This window comes from Agelaius phoeniceus, chromosome 1 (assembly GCF_051311805.1).
Source record: "Agelaius phoeniceus isolate bAgePho1 chromosome 1, bAgePho1.hap1, whole genome shotgun sequence".
Lineage (NCBI taxonomy): Eukaryota > Metazoa > Chordata > Aves > Passeriformes > Icteridae > Agelaius > Agelaius phoeniceus.
Genome location: NC_135265.1, coordinates 42,025,408 through 42,053,026, shown reverse-complemented (window position 1 = coordinate 42,053,026; position 27,619 = coordinate 42,025,408). Strand labels below are relative to the sequence as shown.

General features: G+C 38.8%; 1 protein-coding gene across 4 annotated transcripts in view; it reads left to right on the top strand.

Annotated features, from left to right (window-relative positions):
* GADL1 (glutamate decarboxylase like 1) overlaps nt 1-27,619 on the top strand; it is a 119,720-nt gene that overhangs the window by 66,122 nt on the left and 25,979 nt on the right. For all 4 annotated transcript variants that reach the window (XM_077177113.1, XM_077177119.1, XM_054631240.2 and 1 more), the window contains exons 10-14: nt 4,290-4,354; nt 4,591-4,672; nt 11,542-11,741; nt 15,988-16,039; nt 19,070-19,159. In XM_077177113.1, the coding sequence (XP_077033228.1) occupies nt 4,290-4,354; nt 4,591-4,672; nt 11,542-11,741; nt 15,988-16,039; nt 19,070-19,159 (489 nt within the window). The remainder of the gene's footprint in view (nt 1-4,289; nt 4,355-4,590; nt 4,673-11,541; nt 11,742-15,987; nt 16,040-19,069; nt 19,160-27,619) is intronic.

The window sequence follows — 27,619 nt, the reverse complement described above, 5'->3', positions numbered from 1 at the left end:
CTGCTGAAAGGTCTGGCTTCTTGTGGAATGATTTACACATTATGCAGTCTACAAAGTGTTCTGCTGTTTAGGCCTGCTGTAACTTTGGAGGAAAAAAAAGCACAGTACAATTAAAACAAAGAGTAAAACTCAGGTTAAGTGCTGTCTAATGTTCGACTTTTCATGTATCATTAACAAGCATCAGAATTATCTACTGCAAGTGCTCTCACAAGCTGTTACTAAGGATATCTTATATGAATGTCAGTGGTGTTTCTTCCAGATTTACACTGATTTATCTCATTTCAGAATATTTTCTGATCCCAAAAATTGATGTGTTTGCCTTAGGGACACTCTTTTCATTAAATATGAAATGATAAAGCTTGTGATTCTTAGGAAGGGCAAAAGGGAGAATGTCAACAGAAATTCACTGAGCTTCAGGAAGATAAATTTCAATAAAGCCAGAAATAGTAGATAAGCTCTGACATGAAGACAAACCAGAGAGGAAAAGCGAGTTCAGGAAAATGTTTTAAGAAGATAATACCAGTAGGTCCAAACTGCCCTGGCAGTCAAGCTGTTCAGTCAAGCCTAAGAGCAAAGGCTATACCAAGCTTATTTTGTTCACAGTGCAGCATTCCACTTGCTTATTGTATTTTAACCTCCATCTCTGATGCCTTTCTTAATAACTTGTTTTGTATCATCAATATGCCTCCAGCATTTGTGTATGCCATGTACTGTCTTCATGTAGCTTTAAATGCTATGTGTGAGTATTTTTTCCCTGGTGGTCCTGACTGACTATTTTTTTTTCTCCTATTATTAGGCCTGTAGAGAAAATCAGGCTTGACCTCTTAGCCCATGGTTAGGTAATTAGCTTAATCAGGCAGTGCACACTGTGATTTCCATCATTTAGCTGTAAATGATTTGTTGCATATGAAACAGAAATTTTCTCGTACCTTGTTACCAATTACATTGTGTGGGACACAGGTTGATAAGGGCTATGTTTTGACCTACCCTGTGTGGATCTCAGCTGCATTTGTCTTAAACAAAATGTGTCACTATAGTTTGATCAATCTGCCCTCCTTCTGTAGTCCCTTGGATGGAGGAGAGGCAGTCAACCTCACCTGTTGACTTTGCAATATCTCATCAAAAAGCCAGAGAAACCTGCCAAGCTGCAGTTCTGGTAGTGAGTGAAAACCTGGCTGGAAAACCATTCCCACAGTGCAGTTACCAGTGGTTCTTTGAAGGGAGAAAAACATTTGAGCAGGGTTCCTCAAAGGTCTGTCTTAGGGTAGAAATTATCTGGTATTTTTGTTAAACCACTTGGATGAAAAAGAATGTGCTGACAAATTTGAAAATAACACAAGACTTCTGACAAAGGCAGTGGGAGGACAGGATTAGAAATCAAAGGGATTTTGACAATTTGGAGAAAAAAGTGGAAAAACTAGGCTACAGTTCAATAGAGATAGAATTCTAAGCTGCAGTAATCAAGTACACAAAGACAGGTTGGGGAGTGTTGACTAGATAGCAAATCTTTACTGTAAAGCCCAGATATTTTCCTAGTTCACAAATCAGTGATATTTTCAAATAGAGTTAAATACCTTTCAGAATTGAATAAAGGAGGTACATAAAATGAATCTTTCTTTCTGCTTCACATGCCATCTGCTTTATCTAAATTTTGTCCAAATAAAAAGATGCAGTTCAAGAAGGCCGTACAGGAGAAAGATTAGAAAATGGGAAACAACGTAGATAAACAGAATCATATTTAGAAATTATGACCAATGAGGAAAGATGGAAAGCACTGATGTTATTTAAACTAGAAAAGCAAAATAAACAGAACATAATAGTCTACAGAAGCTTCAAAAGGCGCTGCTGAAAGAAAAGGACTAATCTGTTCCCTGACCACTGGAGGTGTGACAAATGGTAACATTGCTTAGGACTGACACTTTAAATTAAAAAGGTGGTATTCCTGTTACACACAAATTAAGTGGTTTAACTGTGCAGCCTCCATCGTTAGAGAGGCCTTTAAAACCAGACAAAGCCAGTGATTTGCAGTATCCTTAAATGACTTCTCCTTCATGGCGTTTTGTGGTTTTTTTGGTGGGTTTTTTTGGTTGATTTTGTGGTTTTTAGGTATTTTTGTTGGTTGTTATTGTTGCTGTTGGGTTTTTTGTTGGTTTTAGTTTGTTTGTTTGTTTTTTTCCAGCCTTAAGCACTTCTCTTTGAATTGGGTAAAGAATCATAGATCACAAATTCATCTTGTATTACTGTGGTTCAAGTAGATTAATATAATTTCCCTCATCTAGATCTACAGTGGTATTCTTTTAAAAAAAGGCAGAGAGTAGGGCCAACAATGCTGTGGAGGCAGCAATTGCTGGTCTCTCTCTGCACTTCTGCACTATATTTTTCACTTCAGTACTAGCTACATGTGTAATTGATTCATTGATTAATAATCTCTAAAAAAAATGTAGTTGAGAGAAATGAGAGGAGTAGGGCTGATCTTGCCTTTGGAGTGGCACACTGTTGAGATGACCTCTCAACTGCCTTTTTAGTCCTGTTTTTCACAAACAGTGTGAGAATGTCAACTTTTTCAAACACAGAAATTTTGGATGCAAATTTTTTAATAATGTATTATATTTTAAAGAGTTGTTTATAGTTTCTGAAATTCAAGGAATAACTTAGTGACTGTTTTGACTTAATGGAATCATAGAATGAGAGGAGTAGTATTTGTCTCTTGTATTAGTTTGATTGTCATCCCATAGCAGGGGAAATTTCGACTACCTGGAGAAAAAAAGTTGCAAGTCATGGTGCTGCAGGATTACCATGAAGTTTGAGGCAAAATAATTTCCTACCTTAGGTCCTACCTGTAGTCTGTGCAGCAGCCCTTGTCTCAGGAAGGATGCTGTGAGCATGACAATGTAAAATATGATTTGATCTATTAATGTGTAGCATTAATGAGGATGACTTTTTAAGACAAGTTGATAACTTTCATCTCCCTTGTGAGCCTTTGCCAGCCTGTGTCCCAGAGATAACTGATCTCGTTCCCAATGTATGGCCTGTGAAGCAAATACCAGTGACAAACTCATATATCAGCTATCACATATTTTTATTTCAAGGAAAGAAGAAAAAAACAAAAACCAAACAAGCATATCCAAACAAGCATATATTTTCTATGCTTAGGTCATGAATCTTTACATCAGCGACTTTCTTTTTCTTTAATTTTTTTTTTTTTTAAATAAACTGAGTCTAAATGTTTTGTGGACTGATGTCTTTTGTGTGTCTCTGAAGAGCTTTGCTTCCTTCACAGGTAGTTTGCTTAAGTGCATTCTGCCTTCATGAGTATTGAAAATCATTTTATATATTTATTTATCTAGCAGTAACTTCTCAAATGCACTGTGTGACATGTTTCGTGTTTGCACGGTCTCCTCACCTTTCCATTGTGGATAAATGTTTTTGTTTGAGAGCTGAAGGTTCACGGACCTGATCCTTGCAGAATTCATGAAAAAGTATCACATTCCCTAATTCAAATTGTCCAGAAATTAAACATAAAAAACTAGTAATAAAAAACTAATTGTCTGGGTTCCTTCTATAGTCCCTGGAGAGACACATCTGCCAAATGTATCGCCCAAAGATGAATGTCTAGGTTAGATGGAAGTAAAAAAGGAGTTTCAGTGAAGAGCTCCTCACTACAGAGAAGGTCAAAGTGACTCTTAGAGCACACACTTAGTTCTTAGATGAGCTGAGGGAGTCTTCAGTAATTTTAAGCTCATTTGGGTTGCTGGTGACAGAAATGCTGCTATTGCCCACTGACAGACTTTGCTTTTCATATCTCTGCAAAATCTGAGCCTGGCCTTTGCAATTGCCAGAGAATATCACTGCTCACTGTTTCCCCTGTGAAATTCTCAGAAAGGAATTGGCTAGCAGGAGGAAGATGTGCAAAGTGGGGCTTTCTGCTGTCACTCAGAGTTTAAGGCTGGGGGAAAGGAAGCAGCCACAGCTATCAGGTATTTTTGGTATCAGGAGTGAGTCTGGTTATGCAAGGACATTTCAGTTCATTGCCTTTGCTTACACAGAAGGGCCACTCTAGTTTGTGGCTCATGTTCTGGCACAGACCACAACCTCCTCTATTTCAGGCATAGCCCCAGACTGCTGTCTTTATTTCAGGAGATGTAACTAAAGGCAAAATTTAGCCCACTGACCGTGTAGTAAACAAAGCTTTAAATGAGATAAGATACCTTTAGAAATTATTAGTTGAAGTATTATCAAAATAGCTTTATACAAATAATATTTTCTTGGCTTGATAAATGTTCCAACAGGCTTCTTGGGGTGGCTCAGCTTTGATATCAAGGAAGCATCGCAGACTTCTTCATGGTATCCACAGGTAAGTCAATTGAATCTATTTACTAGGGATTGAGGTGGAAGTTATGTGGCCTGTTGGCTTCCATAAGTGCTGCATTTTTAAAAATATTTGGAGAGATTTCTGAACCTTTGGTGGGTGTGGGTGTATGGGAAATCTGATTTGTCTGCTTGGATTGTGTTTGGTCTCTTTTGGTTCTTAAGTACGCATGATTATAGATGCAATTTTCACCTCCCTTTCTCCATTTATGATTTTTGCAGAGCTGATTCTGTTGCCTGGAATCCCCATAAAATGCTGTTGGCAGGAATCCAGTGCTGTGCTCTTCTGGTGAAAGACAATTCTGTAAGCCCTCCTGACCTTTTTTTATTTTCTTTTTCCTTTTTTCCTTTTTTTACTTTTGTATTCTAATAAGCTGTCATTGCTGTAATATGAAAGTGGAAATAATTAGGAAACAGCTGAAAGTCAGTTTTACTATACTGCAGTACAAAGGCTGAATTATATTTTTTTGAATTTCACCACTTAATTAATAAAGAGTGAATAAAAGAGAAGGGTAAAAACAATCCAAATCACTGTACTCACAAGTGGTCAAATTTTGCAGCTGGTGCCCTTGCTAGTTAACTTCTGCACATAATTTGCATTCAGAATGGAGTATTTTGTCACCTGGGCCTGGCACACTCAGCCACTGAGCTCATCAAAGCCCTCAGAATAGCTGCCATCCATCGGGACTGCAGCAGTGCTGCGTCTGCTTAAGGCAGGCAGAGCTCATCTGCACCTCCCCTTGCACGGGAGGGAGCGCCAGACTGGGACAGGGGTGGGAGTCAGAGCACATCCAGGTAAAGGTGCTGAGCCTTCTGTCCACACTCTGCCAGTTTTTCCCCATCAGCAGGGTGATTTAGACTGCCCAAAAGCCATGACTAATTTAAAGGTCTAGCAGGAAAACAGCAAAGCTCTGATCTCAAGATGACTCTGCAATGTAGCAAAAATCCCATCTTGTGTCTTTGTGGCATTCTTTTATCTCAAAAAACCCCCCCAAACAAACAGTAAGAGGTTCATTATTTCAACCCTAATTTAAAAATCAGACCTTCTAAAATTTATGCCAACTGCCCACCATTATGGTTGAATTTTACCTTATACTCCATAGGTTATTACAGACTGAACCTCACAATGATATTGAACCCCTAAGGTTTGCATCACTATTTTGTGGCCGTGGTTTGTAAATTGCTCATATAAATCTCTGTCAAAACAACTGATATTTTCTATTCAGCTGCTGGGGTTATGTATCCATGTAATTTGCTATGAACTTCTTTTGTTAAGAGCTGATGAGGACCAAAGTGTGTACTTGCTAATCAGCAGTCTCTTGGAACTGATTCCTCTAGGTCAGGGGTGGGACCTGGCAGGACAGCAAGAAGAAGTGTGCCACCTCATTTCCTTACATTAGAGCCTGTGGGATTGAAGAGGATTAGATTTCAGGGTTACCATGCATCACTTTATCTTTATTGTGAGCTGAAAAACAAACAGAATAAAGTTATTGACTAAGATTAATGCAGTGTCTTAATTGCAAGCTTGGGAAGATTTCAATGCTGTATTTTTAACTAATTAGGTCTAGTACATAGATATTGCCCCAGGTAATGATTAGGCTACTTGGACTGAAAAGTGGAAATTTCTCAGGAAGAAAAAGGAAAGAAATTTAGAGGATTGGACTGTTCTAGCTGCTCTAGCCTTTCAAGTCACTTTATGAACACTGTTCCAACTTCAGGGCTCTGGCAGCCTTTTTGTGGTTCCCTTCTGTGCAGTGTAAGGTCTGGTAGAGTGATCCCATTCCCCTTTTAAACCGCAGCTAGGCAATACTGTGTTAGAAATATTTGTAAAGTTGAATCTTGGGTCTTTAAGGGGTGACAAGAGAACTATTATGGATCACAGCATCAGATCCTGTTGCAGAGTGAGACATGTTCTGGAATGCAGAAGACTTGTCAGCATTGGGAAGAAAGGTTGTTTTACTCTGTGTCTACTTCCTGGGAAATCGGCTCTTACTCATTCTGTGTATGTGCCAGTGAAGTCTTTATATGCAAACAGACACACATACAGATTTGAGTACTTTCTTATTAACTAGCTGGAATATAAATCCTTAAGAAAAAAAGATCAAATGCATATTTGAGACACTTTGACAGAGAAGTGTTGCTTCACTTTGATCCTCTCCATACCAGAAGAGGCAGCTGAATCCAGTTTCCCATTAAAAGTGCTATTTTTGCACCAGTAAGAGAAGGGAAAAGTACAGGTATCAGTTTCTCACTTGGGAGCTTGTTCCACTTCTTCTGAAGCACATAAATACCCATGGCTAAGATGAAGCACACGTTTATATGTGAACATAATTCCTTTACACTGTGGTTAGGATACATCAGTGGGAAATGGGTGCTGAGATGTGAGCTGGAAGAGTCTGGCACACACTGCTCTGTGAGTGAATGTTCAAGGAACCTCAGGTAGATTCTGAAGTTCTGAATTCTCCAAGAAATCAAAGCAGCAAAATGTTAATTATGGACGTTAAGTCCCATTTATGGATTACCCTATCTCTGTTTGAAAGATGGATTAAGGAAGCTTTGTTAGCCCATCTCCGCATTTACTTTGAGGTCCATTTGGAAATTTTGAATACTTCAGAATTAGACTTAGTTGATGATAAGTGAGCAAATTAATCCCCTTCAGTTTTTCTTCTTCTCCTTCATACTTTCTGTATGAAAGATAATCTTTAGAAGATGTCATCACATTTCAGTTGTTCTGGTAACACTTTAATTTCCCATAAACACAGGTAATAGTGGCTTTTTTTTGGTTTGGGTTTTTCTTTTGACATGTTTCTTCATGGGGTTTAGCAGTGTTAGTATGTTTAAGACACTGCAACTGGCTTGTTAGAATGAAACATTGTAATTAAATATTTTCCTGTACAGATTAAAAAAAAAAAAAAACCTGAAAAAAAAGATTAACTGCAGTGAAATGCTGATAAAAGCATATTTCCCAGCTTTAGTGAAACAAAATTGGAATATTTCCAAGGAAGGTAGACATACAAAAGAGATATAAGTGTTTGGCTTGATTAGAAGAGAGAAGCAATTTCACCAAAGGGAAAGAAAGATTGGCTAATCCTTTGTAAAAGCTCAGATCAATGGCTGTAGTTCTTCAGTGCTTAAAGTACTCAGGAAGTGCTCAGCAATTCCTTTTTCACTGCCATGCCCTGAGTAACTTTCATCACTTCTCCAAGATAGTCTTAGTCAGAAAACACTGGTATTGCTGAATCATGAATTGCAGTGACTCTTTAAATGCAAAGCTAGATAATCTCAAAACAGTGGTGAAGCCAGTTTTGGTCTTATATGTTCTCAAAATGCTAGGAATTGGTGTTTGGTTGTACATACTCCCTTAAAAACCACAGAGCCACTCCAATTTGTCCTTGCTGTCATCCATATCTGTGTGAATATTATCTACATATTAACAGAGAACTGTTTATCACCAGTGCCAAAGTTCTGTGACTCGTGAGAGTGAAGCACTAGTTTAGGTAATTCAGAATCAGTTCTAGGTAATAAGGAGAATTTTTACATATTAGTTAAGAATAAAGTCTCAATGTAGCTAATGAAATCTCATTTTAGTGCAGAATATAATTGATTAAGGTGATGATGGCAGCCATCCACATGTAATCTCTTCCTCATCATTAGCAATATAGAGATATCTACCTCCCTGATTCCCCTCCAGAGCAGCTGCAGGAAATGCTCTGTTCTCATTGCTTTTGCTTGGGTTTAATACAACTGAGAGCTCCTTCTCACCTTTCAAAACACATTGCTATAGTGTCCTTTTACACTACACTGCTCTTGACAATTTTCAAGTATGCTATTCAAAAGATTGTCCTTATTGCCTCAGAAAAGGCAAATCAGGGAGAAGCTTGTCTTGGGGAAAAAGATATTTTATTAATTAAATTGAAATTCACTCTTAACTAGCAATGGAAATGTAAAGAGATCAGAAGACTTGCTGTAGGTAAGTCTCTTCAATGAGAAAAATATATTGAATTATGAAACTGGAGCTCTTGCTTTCAGTATCAATATTTTTCCATCAATTTTCTATTAATTAGAATACACAAAAGCTCTTCATAGACTTCATCAAAATCAAAAACTCTTTGAAACTTCATAGTGGACTGGGGCCTCTATGAAAATAGTATTTCCATTTCCTAAACTTTAACAGACTGACAATAAGGCTGAGAACTTGCATTAAAAAGGGTAGAAAGATGAAAGATGCTGAAGAAAGAAACTCCAAGTTGTCCAATGGGGTAGTTCTAATGAAACTTTTGCAAGAATGTTTTGCAAACATTCTTCTGAGCAGATGTAGCCACTCAGTTGCTGTGTGGAAAACTGTTGGGACTGAGAACCCTGAGTTAGAAAGCATATTTAAAGCATATTTCTATCCTTTATTTTTCCTTCTACTTTTCCATTGTTTGACTTGGAAAATTGAGGTGACTTTTTTGTCTTCTGTTCTCTTTCTTTTCCCTTCTCTTTCTCCTCCACCTTTCTTTTTGAATATTTCTCTTTTTCTCACAAAGGATGATTTTCATTTCTTTTCCTCTCTGCTCTAGTGACATGCAGGAGGATGTCACTGTACTTGCCTCTGGAGATTGATAGTATCAGTATCTTCAGCAGGATTTCTTCAGCATTTTGCATTCTTAGTAGGATAAGCAGGTAGAAAAGGATCATAAACCCACATGTATTGTCAGCTTCAGATGCACCAGGAGATGAAGACAGTACCTGCCTTTTTTTTTTTTTTTAATTTTATAATGAACTACATTACCAACAATACAAGCTGACTCAGGGCTGTCAAAATATTTGTTGCACTTTCCTTCTAGAGCATTTTTTTAAAACTGTGTAATTCTACAAATGTCCTGTGATCTTAAGTGATCTTCTCAGTCTTTCGTAATATTGCCAACTTGTGATAAACAATGGTTACTATTTATCAGATGACAGGCATGAAGGGAACTAGTATTCTGTGACATCCTCTATTGTGCAGCTGCATTGCATTCTGATAAGGCAGAAGATAGTGCCTCATTGATCAACCCTGCTGTACACACACTGCAGATACATCATTAAACATTTTAAGTCAGTAAGAGACAAAGCAATTAGCTTAGATTTGTGGATGTTGCTGCTTTTTTGCTTGTTTTTTTCTTTTTTTAAACACTGTGTCTAGTAAACTTGTTATTCTCCTGGAAGTAAAGGTATGAAGGTCTAAATGAATGAAGCACAATGTCTTGACAGAATGACTCCTGTTTCTTGTGCAGCTGCTAGCCAGAGGAAAAAAGTTGCTAGCCAGAGGAAAAATACTCACTGCAAAAGTATGGATGCCTCACTGCTTGACTATTCTGTCGTTTCTTATGTCATCTTGCCTTTCTTTATTTGAGAAAATTGCAAAGTAGGTGTTAGAATCTTATATGCTGCAAAACACAGCATCCATCATTGGCTTTCCAGCTGTGGCTACCCTGTGCTGCAGCTGCATGTCATCACTCTGCGAAGGGAGAGCAGACACCAAACCCTTTTTTCCCCCAAGCTGTCATAAAAACTGCCTTTTCACCAGGCTGAACATGCTGCTCCCGTGACTTAAGAATTCAGACCAAATTTGCTCTACTTTTATCAAATGTTACAATGGGATTGTCAAACCCATACAGATGCTGTGGAGAAACCTTGGTGGTGTTTTCCTTTAGTGCTCTATTAATAGGTGTGTAGATGGAGTTTTTTATTTCCTTTGCTTTTTTGGAGGGAATTGAAAAGTCTAGGAGAGAGGCAGAGTTATTCTGTGTATGCCAGTTCGCTAATTTTTTTTTTTTGTCTTGACCTTTTTACTCCATTTTATTGCCAGTCCCAAAGTCATAAGTAGGATATTGGAATGTAGAACAAGAACTGTACCTCTGTTGTGGGAATATGACACTTTGATCAAGAGTGATATCAGACACGGTCCCATTTTAAAATCAGAATTGCAGCAGATGCAGAGAAAAGGGCAAAATGAGAAATGCTTTTTTTGTTTGCTCAAGTTGAAGAGTGAGATTGAGTTGGAAAATGAGTTGTGCTCTTCTTAGCACTGACAGATCTGTGTTTTCTGTCTCCTGGGCACCTCACAGGGCCACGCTCATCTCTGTTCTTGTGACCTGCTTTCTGCCAGCCCTTCTCTCTACTTCATAGTTTTACAGAGTATATTTTGGTATTTCATTCTTCAACCAACAGCCAGTCCTATGTCTCTTCTCTTCCTCTGCACCTTTAAATCTGTAGCAGCCTCTGTGCTTTCTGTTTCCCAGCCTTGTTCTCCGCTGGAACCTGCCACATCACTCATTAATCTTTGTCTATTTTGTGCTGCTCATCTCTGCTCAGGTTGTCCCTCAGAAGCTGTAGGTTGGAGATTGCTGAATAAAAATAATTTTATTTAGAAATCATGATTAGCATATATGAAAGTATATTTTCTTAACTTTATTTTCTGAAATGTGAAAGAGAAAATGTCACATGTACTAATCTCCTTGTGGTTTTTCTGCTCAAACAGCCAGCCTATGCTAAATCCACAGTGACTTTTTGGTGGTAAGGGTAAAACATTTATTTCTTTGGGCTAAAATCTTCCCTACCTGCAACTAACCAAAGCTGGAATAATGGATTGAGCCATTTGTGGATATGTAGGAAGTTCCATTTGTGAACATGTAGGAAGTTCCTCAGGAGTTGTTCTTGATCATGGTGCTTATAATTCCAAGACTGTGGATACAGTCTCTATATGAGCCATTCACTTGGATTGGACTCAATGGTCCTTATGGGTCCCTTCCAACTTAAAATACTCTGTGATTCTGTGATCTAAAGACTGGTGCAGGTGTCTCCTTGTTCTGTCTCTTTCACATCCATATATGTTTTAGGGCAACTGTTTCTGTAGTAACCACTCTCATGATTTCTTCAGATCTGAGTCAAAATTCTGCTTCCACCTACCGCTCTTCCATGCCATTATGAAGAAAATAATCATAAATAAGTATTGGTTGTCAGTGTGAATTCCCTGACTTTAGGCTCATCCAGGCTTCTTAAACCACACCATAAACTTTGGATGTTATCCTGCATATCCCGATCTGTTTGATAAGCGTTTGATACAGACAAGAAAATAAAGGATTTGGCTTGTGAGGAGGTTTGAAAATGCTCATCACCAATGGAAGTCTCTATTGTGTTTCTTCACAGGGCCTCCTGAAGAAGTGCTACTCTGCTGAGGCTGCCTACCTGTTCCAGCAGGACAAGTTCTATGATGTCAGCTACGACACTGGGGACAAGTCCATTCAGTGTAGCAGGCGTCCGGATGCATTCAAATTCTGGCTGATGTGGAAAGCACTGGGAACTACAGGCCTTGAGGAGAGAGTGAACAGGGCACTGGCTTTGGCAAGGTATTCCCTCACAGTTCTGAGTATGTCTAGTCTGTTTGATTGGCTGAAATGTTGGCACTGCTCATACTCCATATGCTGGAACAGACCCCATTGTTACATTTTGCCTCGTCCTTTTGTTTGTGTATAATAGGTGGAAGTAATAACAATAATAATTAGTGTTATTACATTTGATACAATATTTAATAGTAGTTATTGCTTTTAGCAATAAGCATAAATGTTGGCAAACATAGAAGTCAAAATTAGGCTATCAGTCTGTATTGGGGAACATTTATGTCACCTGGACTACACACATAGGACAGAGTTACTAAGACACTTTCTTCTAGTTCAACTGTGTGTTCTGGTGTTGGTGTAAAAGAAGTTCTATGTACCAGAATCCAAGCTGTGTCTGGCAAGAACCAAAGTTTCCTGCTCACGTCATTCCTCGTGAAAGAGGAAATGCAAAAAATGGATCATGGAAAACTCATATGAGGACACTGTGTTAATATTAGGATGTATGTAAACAATATTGTTCTGACATACTGAGCAGTTTTTCTCAAGTTTACTGAAGTTCTTAATGCTTACATTATTACATTTACAGTATTACATTTCTGTTAGGGACTGAAACAGCTTTTTCTTGTGATCTTCCCCACACCTGTCCTCTTCAATTTCATTAAGTTTTTGGTCTTGCAGAACTGAGTTTCACAAGTGAATTCAGCAAAATTCTTGGTAGAAGGTATTTATAAAGTGATGGTGATGTCCTTGTTTCTGGGAGGAGACTCCCACACACAGGTGGTTTTCTCTTCTCTTAGAATAAATAATTTTGACATGAGATAATGGCCCACTAAAAAAAGTTCACTTTAAGTAAAATATTTGTTCAGAATTTATACAAGACAAAGCACAATGAAAACTACACCAAGCTAGCTACACACTGCTTTAAGTCAAATAATTGGTATTGACATTTTACTTTTTATATGAAATAACAAGTAGAAAAGTATTGACTATTTACTTCAATCAAAATTCAAGGAATAGTGTGATTCTAATGAAGTTACCTAAAGAGAAAATAAAAATATAAAAATGCCCCTGACCTAAACCCATAGTGGATTTGAGAGGACTAAAAAGAAAGAACCAAAACTAGTGGAATCAAAAAAAGTTGTGACTTTTTCCTCTGCTTTTTTTCTTTAAAGCCACTCAGTTTTTTGGCTACTTATGTCTTTTTTAATATGTTCTGGTTAAATTGCACCTTGTTTTTGTTGCAAAGCATTGTACTGTTCATTGTCTGTTCAGAGTAAGTAATTATTTCCACTATCAGTAGGAGAATTCAGCCTTATCAAGGTCACTGGCCAAGGTCATTTGACTGACTGTGTAGTGATTAATGACCTTTCTGAGATCGATATTTCTGTTCAACATTAGGATTCAGATGGCGACACTTCTAAGGAGTGACTGGTTTGTCTCTTCTGGTTTTTGGTTTGTTTTTCCATTAGGAAGAAATTTAATTTTTAGACATTGTCTGATTAAATAGATTCTTCACAGTGGTGACATTGCCATCTTGAGTTTGCATGGACATGGGCACCGTACCAGGTTTACCAACTACTCAGCCATGCAGCCATTCAGCCTTTCTCCTCATTTGTTACATTAGATGTTACTTCAATTGCAAGGGCAGTATTTCACTGCTCCTGAACAAAGACCTGGATTAATTCTGGAATTAGTCCATTGACTATAGAATTTAAGGGCAAGATTGGTCTTTTTTTTTTGGTGGTTTTTTTTGGTTGTTTTTTTTTTTTTTTTTTTTTTTTTGTTTGTTTGTTTGTTTGTAGCCAAGCAGAGCTGCAAAAGTTTTAGGGTAATTGCAGGCATGTATTTGTGATGCAGCAAACTTTGCCTATTGGTTATTCCAGTAGTATCTTCTTGTTCTGGAGATGAATCATGCTTTCAGGGTATTAAATATCTCAGGAACATTGTGATGCTGTCTATTTAGAAAGGCTTGCTTTTTAAATATGTAGAGTAGAGCATCCCGCTGATTGCTTCAGAATTTTTTTGTGTATTTTCTTCCCCCCAATTATCTTTGATGTAGGGATGTTGCTTTATAAAGCAACACTAAAAAGAAAAGAGACATAAACTGCTTTTACAATACAGCTATAGTTACTACATAAACATCTCTGCATTTTATGCTTCATCTTCTTTGGAATTTTTCTGCCTGTTTCCTCTTCTGACACCCACTGTTAGCAGACATATGTCTACTTCCATGGCAGATCTCCACCCCTGATTTTCTGCAAGGCTTAATCACAGCAAATGACATTTCTCTGTGTACTTTGGTCTTCACTAAGACTCAAGCCCCTCTAACATACTACAATTGTGACACGATAATAAAACTTCACTGTCAACTGTGGAGAGATGCACAAAGTAAATTGCTCCACTGCCATCAAATGATCCTGGCAAGATAAATCATGGGCAATGGATTTTCTAACAGCTGCCTTCTTAGGTTATTGGCAGTGTAGTTAAGAACATGATTAACAGTGCTGTGAACCTGACTGACACCAGGTAGCCTAGGTCAGATTTTATACCTAGGTGATATAAAATAAAGGCACTTGAGGTAAGAGGGAAAGATATTAGCATTGCAAAATTGCTCTAACAATTCAAGACCTTAAAAAAAAGGAAAGTGATTATGGATAGGTTTCGCTTTCATAATTTATTAAAAGAAAAAAATTAATTGAAGGCCACTGCCATATGAATAGCCTGCTGATGTTGTTGAAATTGGTTTTATGGCACAGACAAGCATCTTGTAATAAACAGGACAAACAAGAAGCAGCAAGCTTGTTTGACATAAGATAATTACCTTACAGATAATCATGTCTCTCGACCTAAGCAGCAGTGTGGACATTAACAAACAAGTGCACACAGGAGGATCTGAGCAGTGATGGCAGAAACGACCAGAACCGTGACTTGTTCCAGGGAGAAAAAATCCCTCCCCAGTGCACAGCACAACAAGAGCTGTGCTGTGGGCACTGGCCCTCCACCGCAGCAGTGCCTGTGCTGGGGTGTGTGCTGGGAGGCAATGAGTCACAGGCACAGCACTTGATAATGATAAACAGCGTGACAACTCCCCAGGTGCTGTTTGGAAAAGTGTGTGCCATCCAGGGTATTGCTTATTCCTCGCCCAGCCAGCCTGTTTCTGCAGCATGTCTGCTGAGGAGAGGCAGTGCAGAGTCAGCTGTGCTAGGGGTGTCCCTGCTGGGAGCAAGTTTCAGGTGTGTGCATAGGACCAAGGAAGGCTATTCTCACAATATTTCTCACCAAAAAGAATTACTGGTGTGACCACCAGTAATGCAGCTTCAGACAGATTTGTGCACAATCAGTAGTTTAACTGTGTCAAGTTTATTATTGTTAGACAGCAATACCTTCAGGTAAAAGACTAAAATTTTGTTGGAATGGAAAAGCAGTGTGAATTTGCAGTGAATTTGAAATTTTTCTTTGTGAGGCTTTGAGGGGGGGAGAAGAAAAGAGAATTCCCATCTACATCCTCTTTGCTTCAGAATTTCTGTGTGATATGTGCCATGGCAAAGTTGTGGTCATGTTTTAAAAAAAATTCTGTAAATTGGAGCTGTTTGTATCCAAAATTTTGATTCAAACCCACCTCTCCATTGAAGGTGTCTGTGTTTTCCACATGGGGCAGGTGAGAAAGAAAAGAAATTCCCATTTCAATACCCTGTTAGCATAGGAGGTCCAGGGATTGTTGTACATAAGAAGTGGCCCACTGAATGGAAAGCTGTGCTGTTGTACTATGTGGAATGTGGGCAGTACTGGGAAAATTGCTGAGCTTGAAGTATATTAAAATTTTTAAATTCTGGGCTGAGCTAAGAGATCCTGGTGGTAGTAAAATGCAAGAGGTGTCAGAGTGACAATGAAATACCATGGCAGCCCAGCATTGGCACTTGTGAACAAGGGATGGAGGTATTAATTTGCAGTGGGAAAGTTCACAACCTGATGCAAATAGGATCAATTTGTGCCATGTGGCTCTGCTGAAAATCTGTGCCTGAGGACGGAATTTGGCTTCTCCTTAGTGCTCCTTGGCTGGCTGTAGCCTTCTTTTGTTTCCAGGAACTAATAGCTATTGCATTTTCACAGCAGGTAGAAATGAGGTTTAACTCTGTTGTTTTCTAAGTGTGGAAAAAAAAAGAAAACCAACTCAAAAAAGGAATATGTGTTGTTTTTTTTTCTGTTCTCTGTGTGTATTGTTCCATGCTTTAAATCCCTATTTTTTTAATTACAGATATCTTGTGGAGGAAATTAAAAAAAGAGAGGGATTCCAGCTTCTTTTAGAGGTAAGTGAAATGAGAACTGAACTGTTGTTATTGTTAGGAAGCCTCAATTGTTTGATTTTGTTGCTTTTAGTCAATTACCAACTTGTATTTAAAGTATCTAATCTAGTCAGTTTATGTATTGGAGGTCCACAGATATGACTGAACACACATAACATGGGCTGTGCTCCCTACCATCATTCTACCTAATTTCTTATCTTCTGGTCCCGTATTGCCTCGGGGGGAATAGAGAGCACTTTTCTGTGAGAGCGAAGAGGCTGGCTGTAAAAAAAGCAATGCTTGCCAGACTTACAAATAAGATTGTGTGCTGGATGGAAAAATAGTTTGATCCTAAAAATGGATTTTTCATTGTTAAAGTCCATGTTTTTTCCCCTAGTTCTGCTTTGACTCCCATCTTCCTAAAAGCTACCCAAAAGTTGTGTGTTTCACTTGTTTTACTAAACCTGTCAGCTTATTTCCTGTTTGGAGAGCTTGTTTGGGGGAGGGTGGGTGTAGGGAATAGAGCTTGAGTACTGCTTTTCCACCTGTCCTCAGCTCTTTGGTTAGTGAGGCTGATATTGGGGGATGTTGCAAATACCTGTCATTTTTATAAAACCCTTTGCATTGTTGGAAGTGTGCTTGTATGAAAGACAGGCAGCTGTGTGGGGTCAGGAGGAAGAGAGTACATGGAGGAGGATGGGAGATGGAGTAAGTGCCACCATGAGCATTCCAGGTTAGGCTAGACAAAATACAAAATATGAAAAATATTTTATACTATTCATACAATATGAACTTTTCTCTTTAACGTTGAAAACTGCTGATTAGTTGAAGAATTTTAGGCCAGCAGCACAGGATGGGGTCAGTAAAGTGGCAAGTCTGTTAAAAGGTGTCCATTTCTTGTTATTGTGGACCTTAGCAGAGAGCCCAGATCTGCTGTAGATGTGAAAACTCTTGCTAAGAGCAGAGGCTGCTGTGTAGTTCCTACAGTAATAGGGCATCTGGATTTAAAGTGGGTTTGAGAGGAGTGTTGTAGTATAGACCATGAGAAAGAAGTTGATCTTCTTGAGTCCTATGAGTTTTTCTGTGAGTTGGGAAGTTGAAAGGATTAAGAAAGTTTTCAGGAGTGCAGGGGATAAGCAATGAGAATTCAAAGAAAAGATGCTATGAGGCAGCAAGGCCCAGCTGTGCAAGGGAAGATGGGCTTCAGACAAGGATCTTAGGAAAATGATCCTCTGATACATGCAGTGAGGAAAAACCTGTAATGAGAATTGCTCTGTGGCCTGGAAATGCCAACTTGTGCTTGAGTCATCTTGAACTCTTCTGTGGTAAAATTGCTTACCTGCTTGAGTAACACCTGTGACAAGATACCCAGAAATAGAGTGTGAAGCACGGCTGGGGGTTGTTTTCTAGGATGAATGGTGTTTTCAGAGGGTAATGATATATTTGATGTGTGAAAGGAAACTGAGATAATCAAGGAGGCAATATAGGCAAAGGCAATATGGTAATGTCTACCATCTGTCTGCTCCTGCCATCTGATTTTAAATAGTTTTGCAGTAAACCCTGTAACACTGAGCTAGTCCTTGTTCTTATGGGGAAGGCACTGCCTTTTCAGAGTCTGTGTTTACATGTGTACTCAAAGCAAGCTCTTTGGGGGAAGAAATGGGGCTTTAGGAACTGATCTTTATTCCATTCAGCAGCAGCACACGACAGGTTTGCAGCTCAGTTCCTGCTGACAATGATATTCTTCTTGATGATTTCACTGTCTTTAATGCATTCTTTGAATGAAGCAGAAAATGGTATGAGCAGCTCTCAGTGGCCTTTCATGGAAGAACATCTCAGTTGGTGGGATCTCCTCATTCAGGAGAATGCCTGGGATTATAATAGTAGCCACATCCACAGCGGGGCAAAGAGATCGGGTTGTTCAGCTACCAAGCTCCCTTTTGGGAGTGATTTTTTTCTTTCCTCTGGTGATTTTTTTCTTTCCTCTGGTACTGATGAGGATGGCATGTGGGAGAGGAGTGGGGTGTGTGAGTTCACAATCCAAATATGGATTATCATAATCCATATTAAAATCTAGTTGCCATCTGAATGCCATGCTGCAAGTAGGGGAGGTCAAGATTGACTTAGTGATTTAAGGGTTGTGTGAGATGGCATCACAAAGTGTATCTATTCCTCATATTATTGTTCTCTATACAGGTAAACAAAAAAAAGTTCCAAATTAGCAGGAAATGTATAGACATTGGACCAGCCTGCTGGGAACATTTTCTCAATCATGTATGATACAGAAACCTCATAAGCACAAAATGCCTTATTTTATAATGCGTGGTGCACAGCCATGGCTGGGAGCCTTGCAGCAAACTCTGCTGAGTTTAAAGGCAAAATTTCCCTGGAGAGAAGCAGACATGTGAAGTCTCAGTCTTTGCTCAAAAGGCCTGCTTAGATATTAGACAGGCTACATTCAGGATCTGGTGCACACCCTGCAAGGGATCTTGAGATTCTTATAAAATGTGGAAATCGAGAAATTCAGCATTAACTCCAGCCCTGTATAGTGTGCTCTATGATATGAGAGGAGATTGGCATTGTTCAGTAGAAAAATGATGAGGTGTGAAAGTGTTAAATGGTCACAAAATTGATTTTTTGTTTTTTGTATAAAAGGCATAATTGGATATTTCCATGTAAAAACCCCAAAACACTAAAAAGAAAATGTATTCTTTAAAGTTGCTTTAAATATGAATTCTGTAACTTACCTTCTGTGCCTCTCTTACACTTTTTCTAGCAAAAGTTTTTTACTGAGTAAAACAGTGTTAAAGATGGATATAGGAAGAAGAAATTAAAAAGCAGCACCTGGCAGCAGGAAGAGGAATGGATGATATGAAAAATTATTTCTAGTTTCAAAAAAAAAAGGAAACCAAAGGTGACTTGGAGGAGGACTTTAAAGGAAAGGGTATAAACTCAAAGGCTTCACCCTCACAAAAAATAAAGCAGAACTCCTTGAAAAGCTGTGATATGTGTCCCTATTACATCTTATAAACAATCACTTGTTCTCTTGTTTAGCCGGAGTATGCAAATGTCTGCTTTTGGTACATTCCACCCAGCTTAAGAAAAATGGAGGATGGACCTGAATTTTGGCAAAAGCTGCACCAGGTGAGTGTCCTGTGTTACCTGAGGCTTACTGATTAATCTGTGTGCCAGATAAGAATGGGAAATAGCCCTCAGCTTTGCTCACCATTAGAACCAGTCAGCAGACTGGGGATTTAATTCTTAGATGTTGGTAAGATTTAAGTTTTTTATTAGTTTAGACAAATCTAATTTTTTTTTTCTTACTATAAGGGATGTAAGCATTAACAAGCATTCAGCTTGCTATCCAAGCTGTTAGCAGTTGGCAGAACTGAGAGAAGAGGAGCAGTGTTGGAGCATCTCTTGTCTAGACAGATTATTCATTCATTACCTGTTTCATATACTTAGTGCTGTCCTTGGAACTTGGCTTGCATTATCTGTGATAATCTATGATAATGCAAGCAAGGAAGTGCTTAAGAATATATATCTGATGTTGAACATAAATGGCAACAGGAATACAATGGGAAAATTCTGTGGGAAAAGCTTCACAGATGAGTGTCTTGGTAACTCTTTGCCATGCTGATAGAAAATCATGAACATCTTGGAAAAAAAGCAGCAGTAAAATTTTGAATTTACTAGTGGAGAATCATTAGTTAAGACTTAATTAAGAAACCACTAGACATTGTGGTATTATGTTTTACTAAATAAGTTATTCTGTGAGGAATTGAATTAAATTCATTTTTCGCTCATCTCTGGAAGAGCTGTGGTGTTCTGTGCTTATTTTTTCACAGAATTTGCTACTAGAAGTTTAAACTAGAAGATAGATGTGTATATCATCTGCATACTATGTAAACAGGCATACATACTTTATATACATGCTTCCTGTAACATCTGCTCTCATTTCAGCAACTTTCACAGGAATCGCTTTCAATTTTTGCTGGAGTGACTTTAGGAGAGAGATCTTCCTTAACCCCCTCTGTATTGTTTTGGAAAGTATACTTTTGTAGCCCAGATCCATGCATAGCCACAGTATGGAGGCAAGGGCTTGGCATTTACCATCCTTTCACAAAGTTGTGTTCCTTTTGTTTGGGGCTTCCCGTCCTCTCCTTAGGGTGGAAGCCTTACATGTGGATATGTGTGTGTATATATATATATGTGCATGCATGTATGTATAGAGTGTATACAGAACTTTATAACAGCTCATCTACTCATGGAGGAGTGAGGATTTGGGAATGAGCAACTGGAAGGCATAGAAGAAAAAATGCTGCAAGTGTCACTGTTTGATTAATGTGGCTACAGATGGGACCAAGGAGGGAAAGGATGAAGCACAGCAAATGGCTTTGAGCATGTATATTTGAGTGGCTTATGGAGTGTAACTTACTGTCTCTTTGCTCTGTTACTCTATGGTGCTTCTAGTCAGGGTTGGGAATAGATACCTGCCTTTATTTTATGTACCAATATAGATAGATTGATTCTAGAAGTACAGATTTCCAAGTGTTTTTGGAAAAGAACTTGGAGGGAAAGAAACTTGCATGCAATTTCTTCCAAGAACTGACCACTGCTGCAGATCTCAACCACTCTTTTCATGGGCAAGGTGACATTTTCTTGATTCTTATATCTCCTCTGATGAAAACCTAAGAAGTCCCAAATTCTAAGACATAAACTATTTCACTCTTCCCCATAAAAGCCTGAAAAAATATCTAGTACAAAAGAGACAAAAGCTTCCTAGGAAATGGCACAAATTTCTCTCCTGGAGGAAACAACAAATGATTATTGTTAGTTGTGTTATTTTAGACACTGCTGGGAAGTAGTTTGACACTACAGAAGTGAGCCTGTTTCACAGTGAAAACATGTTATTTCACCTTCCTGATTCTCTACAGGGATAGGTCTGGGTTACTCTACTTTTTGGATGCTGAGGGCCAGTTTGGGGCACAATATGTATCAGTGAGCAGATGAGATGACAGCACTTGATCAGAAAAAATAAGACTGACTTGACTTTTTCAGCTAAGATCAATTTGTTTTAACATTGCTGATGCAACCATCATGGTTATTATATTACATTAATCAATACAAATATATTGCTGGACAAGAAGGAATCCATCCTGATCAGCAAGGTGTAAATGATAAGAGCATTAAGGCTGCAGAGGTTGTTACATGGTGCTGTTGATTGACAGATGGGGCTGTGACAGTTTCTTGATTGCAAGCAGTTCCTGAATGTTCCCATAATATCATTAAATGAGCATTAAAATGCTTTCATTCACAATTTCTCTTTTCACACCACATTTTAACATCCCAGTTATTCTGTTTATCCAGAAATCAATCTTCCTTTTTGTAGACCTGCATAACTGACAATAATTAAGAAAACATATGTCTTAAAAATCCCTAGGGCAAGTAATTAATTTTATTAAAGTACTTGTTCAGCAATATTGTTCAGAATAACATGCTGTCTTCTAAAGCTAGTTACATGAGTTTTAGTGCTGGTGAAAGTTGATAAGCAGATGTAAAGTCCTCAGCTTTGTGAAGAATTTGCATAGTCCTATGCAAAATAACCTTGGAGGTTTTCTGCTGTACTGGCTCTTCTCCAGTTTCCATGGCCCATTTTATATGGAAATGTGTCAGGACTGTCTGGATTGTGGTGTGATACCTGATTCTGATGTCAGCCTTCTTGTTGTCCTACATAGAATGTGTCTCTCAGAAGCTTAATTTTTTTTTTTTTTGGGGCTGTTTGTTTGTTTGTTTGTTTTAAATTCTTGAGCCTTCAACTTCAGCTGTGAAATTTGGGCTCTTCAGAATCTCCTACATTCAAAACAGAAGGGTGATAGAAGCCTGAAGGATTTGGAACAGTCACTAGCTGGTCATTTGATTCATCACCTGAACGATTTAGGGAGTGAGAAAACAACACAATGGTCGGGGAAGTAAAGAACAGCATGAATGGCACATTTCTCTGTTATGTGTGAAATTGGGAATTCTGTGCACATCCACAGTCTGACACCGCTTTGATCTTTTGGGATTACAGCAGCAGTTGGCTGTGTAGTGAAACTAGTTCTATAAAGAGTGCAGCAAGGCTTTGGGTGCAGTCAGATGGTCCAAGGCAGTCTGTGCCCTGAGCACTGAGCAGTGTGCTGAGGCAGTGCCCACGGTATAGCCCATTACCGACCCAGTGTAAAGTGTTTTCCAGTGCCATTCTTTACAAACGAGGAGAGATTTTTTCTTGTAGAAACCCTGCAAACGGGCCCTCTGTGGTAATTGAGGAGTTGCTGGTAGAGCCAACTGGAATTATATGTCAGTGGAGTTATTTTGTCATTGCAGACTGGGGCCTGCTGTCTCTGACCTGGAGCTGACATAATTGTCGGGATGAAGGAGCGATGGCTTTGCCAGTGCTGTATGCGCCCCCCAGTGGGAATTTCGCTCCTTTTCCTTTGGTGACACACAGTGGGATTTATTTTGTTTACTGCTGAGAATGGTCCGTGTATAACGGGGTCACGGTGAGAAAAGCTGAACTGGAAAGTGCAAGGCAGAAATGCGAGTGAGGGAAGAAGTAAAAGCACATAAGCAGATATAATTTCAATTTTCATATTTTCTTCGTACCTACAATTATCTCTACACATTCTTGCAACAATTGTCTCTTTAGAAAAGTCAGCTTTCTCAGCTTATACTGAAATGCATGAAGATAATTTAGAATTAGCTGATTGTTAGTGATAGCATCTCTGGAAAGCCTCCTGGCAGTGCAGAGGGTGCTAGGGCACAAGGAGGAGTTTGGAGGGATACATTTGGAACTGTTCTGTTGCCATCCTGCTGCTAACCCAGTCAGCTAGCCATGTCTTACTCATTCTGGATCAGTTTGTAGTCTGGTGAAACTCAGAAATTGGTCTTGCAGACAAAAAGCACAGAAGTAACTGTTTTAACAGACCCCTCCTCCTGCAGTACCCTGGCCTTGCCAAATGATCCTGGAGCATGACTGTAGGTAGAGTACTATCTAATGAATACTGCTCAGTAAAGAAGGCTAGTGGTTTGTTGTTAAGTACCACTTTAGACCTCAAAATCTAGGTTCAAAAAGCAGCAGTAGGTTTCTAGTAAGCCTTTTGTGATTTACTAAACTTTGCCTGCTCTGTAGTTCTAAAAAAAAACATATGCTGGAGTATTAGATTTCCAATGGTTCAGTAAAGCTTTTATACACAACTGTTAGATTCAGTATCTCAAAATTCTAGAATCTCAGTCTCAGACTCCACTTCTGTGATGCAGTTGGTGTTTTTTGGTTTTGTTTCCTACCTTTCCTTTTGAGGATTTTTGGCCGAGTAATACAAAATGTGTTGGCTGTAATAGAAGGCTCAGGATGCAAAGTCAGTAGTAATGTCCTACTAAAGCCTGTATAGCTTGGAATGCCATTTTGCCCTTCCTCTCTTCACCTTAGTGAGAGGTAACCTTATTCCAGCCTTTCTCTCCTATTTTGGAGAAGAATGTATCTGTTATCTGAAGGCATATTTGTAAAATAGCCTGTCATCCTGAATGGTGTTGTGATACATTTGCCTAATGAGAGATTTCATCTCAAAGCATAAATGTAAGGAGGTTGAAGAGGTGTTGCCTTGGCAACCTCTGAATCTTGTGATCTTTGTAGTATAAATAAAAAAAAACCCCAACCTAATCAAGAACCAGATTCAGCCGTATTTATGTATTTAAAATACCTATTGATTATGGTACAAGATTTGAATGGGAAGGGAAAACAAGACCTCCAGTTGGTTATATTGACAAAGTTTGTTCTCTGCATTTTGGAAGAACAAGAGAAAAACTACATGAGTTATAAACACAGTATTGAACGCAGTGAAATCAGGTCTATGCATAAGAAAGGTCCTAAATATGTCACTGCAAGGTATTTCTACTTGAAATAGATTTGTGTGCAAAATTTTATTTGATTTGCTGGCATCCCTGTGTTTTTCTTACTCTTGAAGAAGGAAACAATTAAATTATTATTTTAATGTGTGTGTTTGAAGAGTAATGGCAGAGACAGGGTTCTGTGAACTTTCCTTACATAAGTAAGTTTTACAGTAGCAAGTAGCCTACTGCCTCTAGCATCTAGCTCAGTTTGACACCAGTTTTGGTGGAGGGCCGCAACAAATGATAAGAAAAAAATGGTAAGATTTGCACAGAAATATACAGGAGTTAGATTGGCCAAATCATTGGCTTCCATGACAAGGTGACCAGCTTAGTGAGGAAGGAAAGGCTGTGGGTGTTGTCCATCTAGACTTCACTAGTGCCGTCCTTCAAGGTCTTTGCTTTCTCTTAAAGCACCCTTCAAATCTGTTGTGGACCTCAAGAAACAAAAATCCGCAGGTGGAAGAGATTGCTTTGGCAATCTTCTTTTTAGACAGAGGATTGGTTGATTGTCATTTCAGCATATCAGATGGGACCTCTGAAGGGGTTCTTTGAAGAAATTTGATTTGTCAGGAGAATCAAGGTAAATAAAAGCTTCAGATTCACCCTGTAAAACTTAAGGCACTTACCCAGAGAAGCTGCTTGAGGAACTGGCTGGTTTCCCACCATCTTTAACATGGAGAACAAGAAAGGGAGCTCCCAGATCATGACTTAGGCAGCCTGCAGTCAGAAGCACCCTTGGGAAAGAGGTCATTATTCAGAAGGGGAACCTAAGAGGTGCCATGATCCTTGATTGGCTGCATTCTTTCTAAATACAGGTAAAAAGAACCTAACACTAAATCCTCAGCATGCTGTGTGCTGGTTTAGATTTCTATTTCACAGGCTTCTGGAGAGAAGGGCTGCAAATCTCCTCCTGATTGAATGGACCAAGCTGCATTCTCAGTGTTGTGTTCAAGAGGAGCAGAAATGCAGCATTCCAGGAGAGGTGAGATCAGGGGGCCCCGTGGAGGCAGGGCTGCAGGCAAGGACCTTAGGGGAGAGAGGCTCAACAAGCACTGAAGCCACAGAATGAGTAACAAGAAAATAATCAGGATTTAGGTTGTAGCATCACCTTCTGCTGACCATTCCTCAGCAGAAGGTGATGCTTAGAAGTTTAATAATAAATAGGCATTAATTTTTTTTAAGTAGCAACATCTCTTATTTTGCAACTAATACTGCGTAATATGCCATAGCAGGTGAATAAAATTTTTGTAGTTTGGCTGCATATAAATGACTGTTATTGTTAAGAAGAAAGTTCTAAGCTTTGATAAATGAGACAAAACAGTACAGTATAATATAATAGCAGAGAAAAATTATAGCAGTGTTTCAGTACCTCGTTAATGAGGGATTTGCAAACTTTCCCTTTTAATATGTGTCTTCTTCTGCAGTTTTATATAACTCATCAGTACAAAAATGACTGTAGCTGTTAATTAAACAGGGTATTTAACATTACTTTGTTTTACATGTATTCTCCATAGAATTGGGTTATAAGAATACAAAAATAATGTTTTTTTAAAAAAAAAATGTTAATTCAGAGTAAAGTATTTTGGTTTCTGAGTGTGTATCTGATTATAACTGGAATTTATGGGTTTTTTTCTCTTTTGTATTTATTCTTGCATGATTACTGAAGTAGTAGTGTTAGTCTAACGTTCTGAATTGGCTGGTGAAGTCTTCATCAGAAGTAGGAGTCAATGCACTTGACAGTGCCCATTTCACCTTAGGACTCCACGCAGGTGTTAGGAGAACTTCAGTTTATATTTTACATTGGTGAGATTGTACACCTGCCTAACTTTCAGCCACGTAAAATGGTGTGTGAGAGTGACCTGATCTCACACTTGCTCTTTCATGGGATATCTAGCATATCAAGTGTGTGTATGGGGCTAGAACAGAGGTATATTTCTATGACCCTATTGTAACTACAGTAGATGTAATAAGATAAGACAAGGCTGTGATCTGCTTCCAGCCTGTGCTTTCTATAATAGTCCTAAGTGATACTGCAGTAATTCATGACATGACAGTCACATTTCTGTTCTAGCTTTCTATTTTATCCCTTATTGCAGACTGACTTTTCAGGGCTGTGTAGTATCAGTTGGGCTCCAGTGAAAGACAGTCCCATTCATGCAGAAATCTTTACATATGTTAGGCCAGTTGTGCTTGTCTCAATTGATGCAAATAGGCAACAATCAACGTCACTAAATAATACATCTGGCAGCAAAACAACTCTATTTTAAAAGCATTGCTGCACAGCTGCTAAAACTACACCTCAATCCTTGGGAGGAAAAAAAAAGAGAAGGAACCCCAATGATTTTGATACTGAATGGTTTACTAGATGAGAGTGCAAGGCAACTTTTGTCAGGGACTTAACATTCAAGGCACACTGGGGACTGGGGTCTCTGGATCCCTGGTGCTCAGCCTACAGAAACAATCAAAGCTGGTGGGAGGGAGTCTGCTGCAGCTCCATATGTTGCATTCAAGCTGAACTAGGATTTAATCTTCCCCAAGTCACCTGCAGAGTAAGATTGCTCAGATCTCCAGAGATGAAGTAGGTTTCCCACTAGTCATTTCTTGCTTGAAATCCTTTTAAGGATAACGGAGGGCCCAATAATTTCTCCATGTGGTAATACACACAATGGCATGAAATGAAGCTGGGGGCAGTAGACAAAGTGGAGAGAAATAGTGTTAGGAAATAAAATCACAAGAGACCCACAGATTCAAAGTAAAGGACCACACCTTCCAAGGAGGTGACTGCAAGGTGTGTTTCCATCATGGTATGAAATGCTCTGTGATGATATCTTAGCTGGCTCAAGTACCAGGAGCCACATGGCCACAGACTAAATCTGGTACTTAATTCAGGTTTAAAAAGGAACAGTTGACATGACTGTTCTTTCAGGACCAAAGCAAATCACCTGTGCTGGTGGTGGTATATGTTTTGTGTAGGTGTACTCTTTTCCTACAGGGAAATCATGGGTTCCACTTGTCCAATACCTTACAATTTTTGCAGGCTTAGACCTGAGCGTCACTCTAGCTTTCAGTTCAGATATTGAAATGAGCCTGTTTTCAAATCTTTGCAGTGTTAAAAGCTTCACATATAATGAATCTTTCTGTTTGTATACAGAAAGGTCTAAAAAGTCTTATTTTGTGAGTGATAGGTCGACAGAGGTGGTGGGGATTCAGTGGAACTGCATTCTCTGCTTTATTGCAGACTCAATTTACTAAAGGGCACTTAAGCACTGCATAAGAGCTCCTTGCTATTTTTGTGTGAACAAAGACAGTAATTTTTAATTTGTATGGCTTTCAAATAGATACAACCTGTTACCCAGAGCAGCAGATGCTTTGCACCCATTGTTAAGCATCTCTTAAACTGTGGAAAGGCCAAGAGGGTAAAACAACCCCATTTCTTTTCCAGAAAGGTGAATGTTTGGGGGGACTATGTGAAAATGGTGCAATTCATAGAAATTAAGCAGCTAGTTGGCAACAGAAAATTGTTTTCTCTGTGTTTGGGCACAATTGAAAAAGCTAATCTGAAAACTATGTCAACTATGACATTTTTTGAAAGCAAATGTTAAACTATTTTCTGAGTATAGAAAAGAGGAGGGAATTTATAATGAATGTAAGGGTTTTTCATGTCTCTTTGTTTGT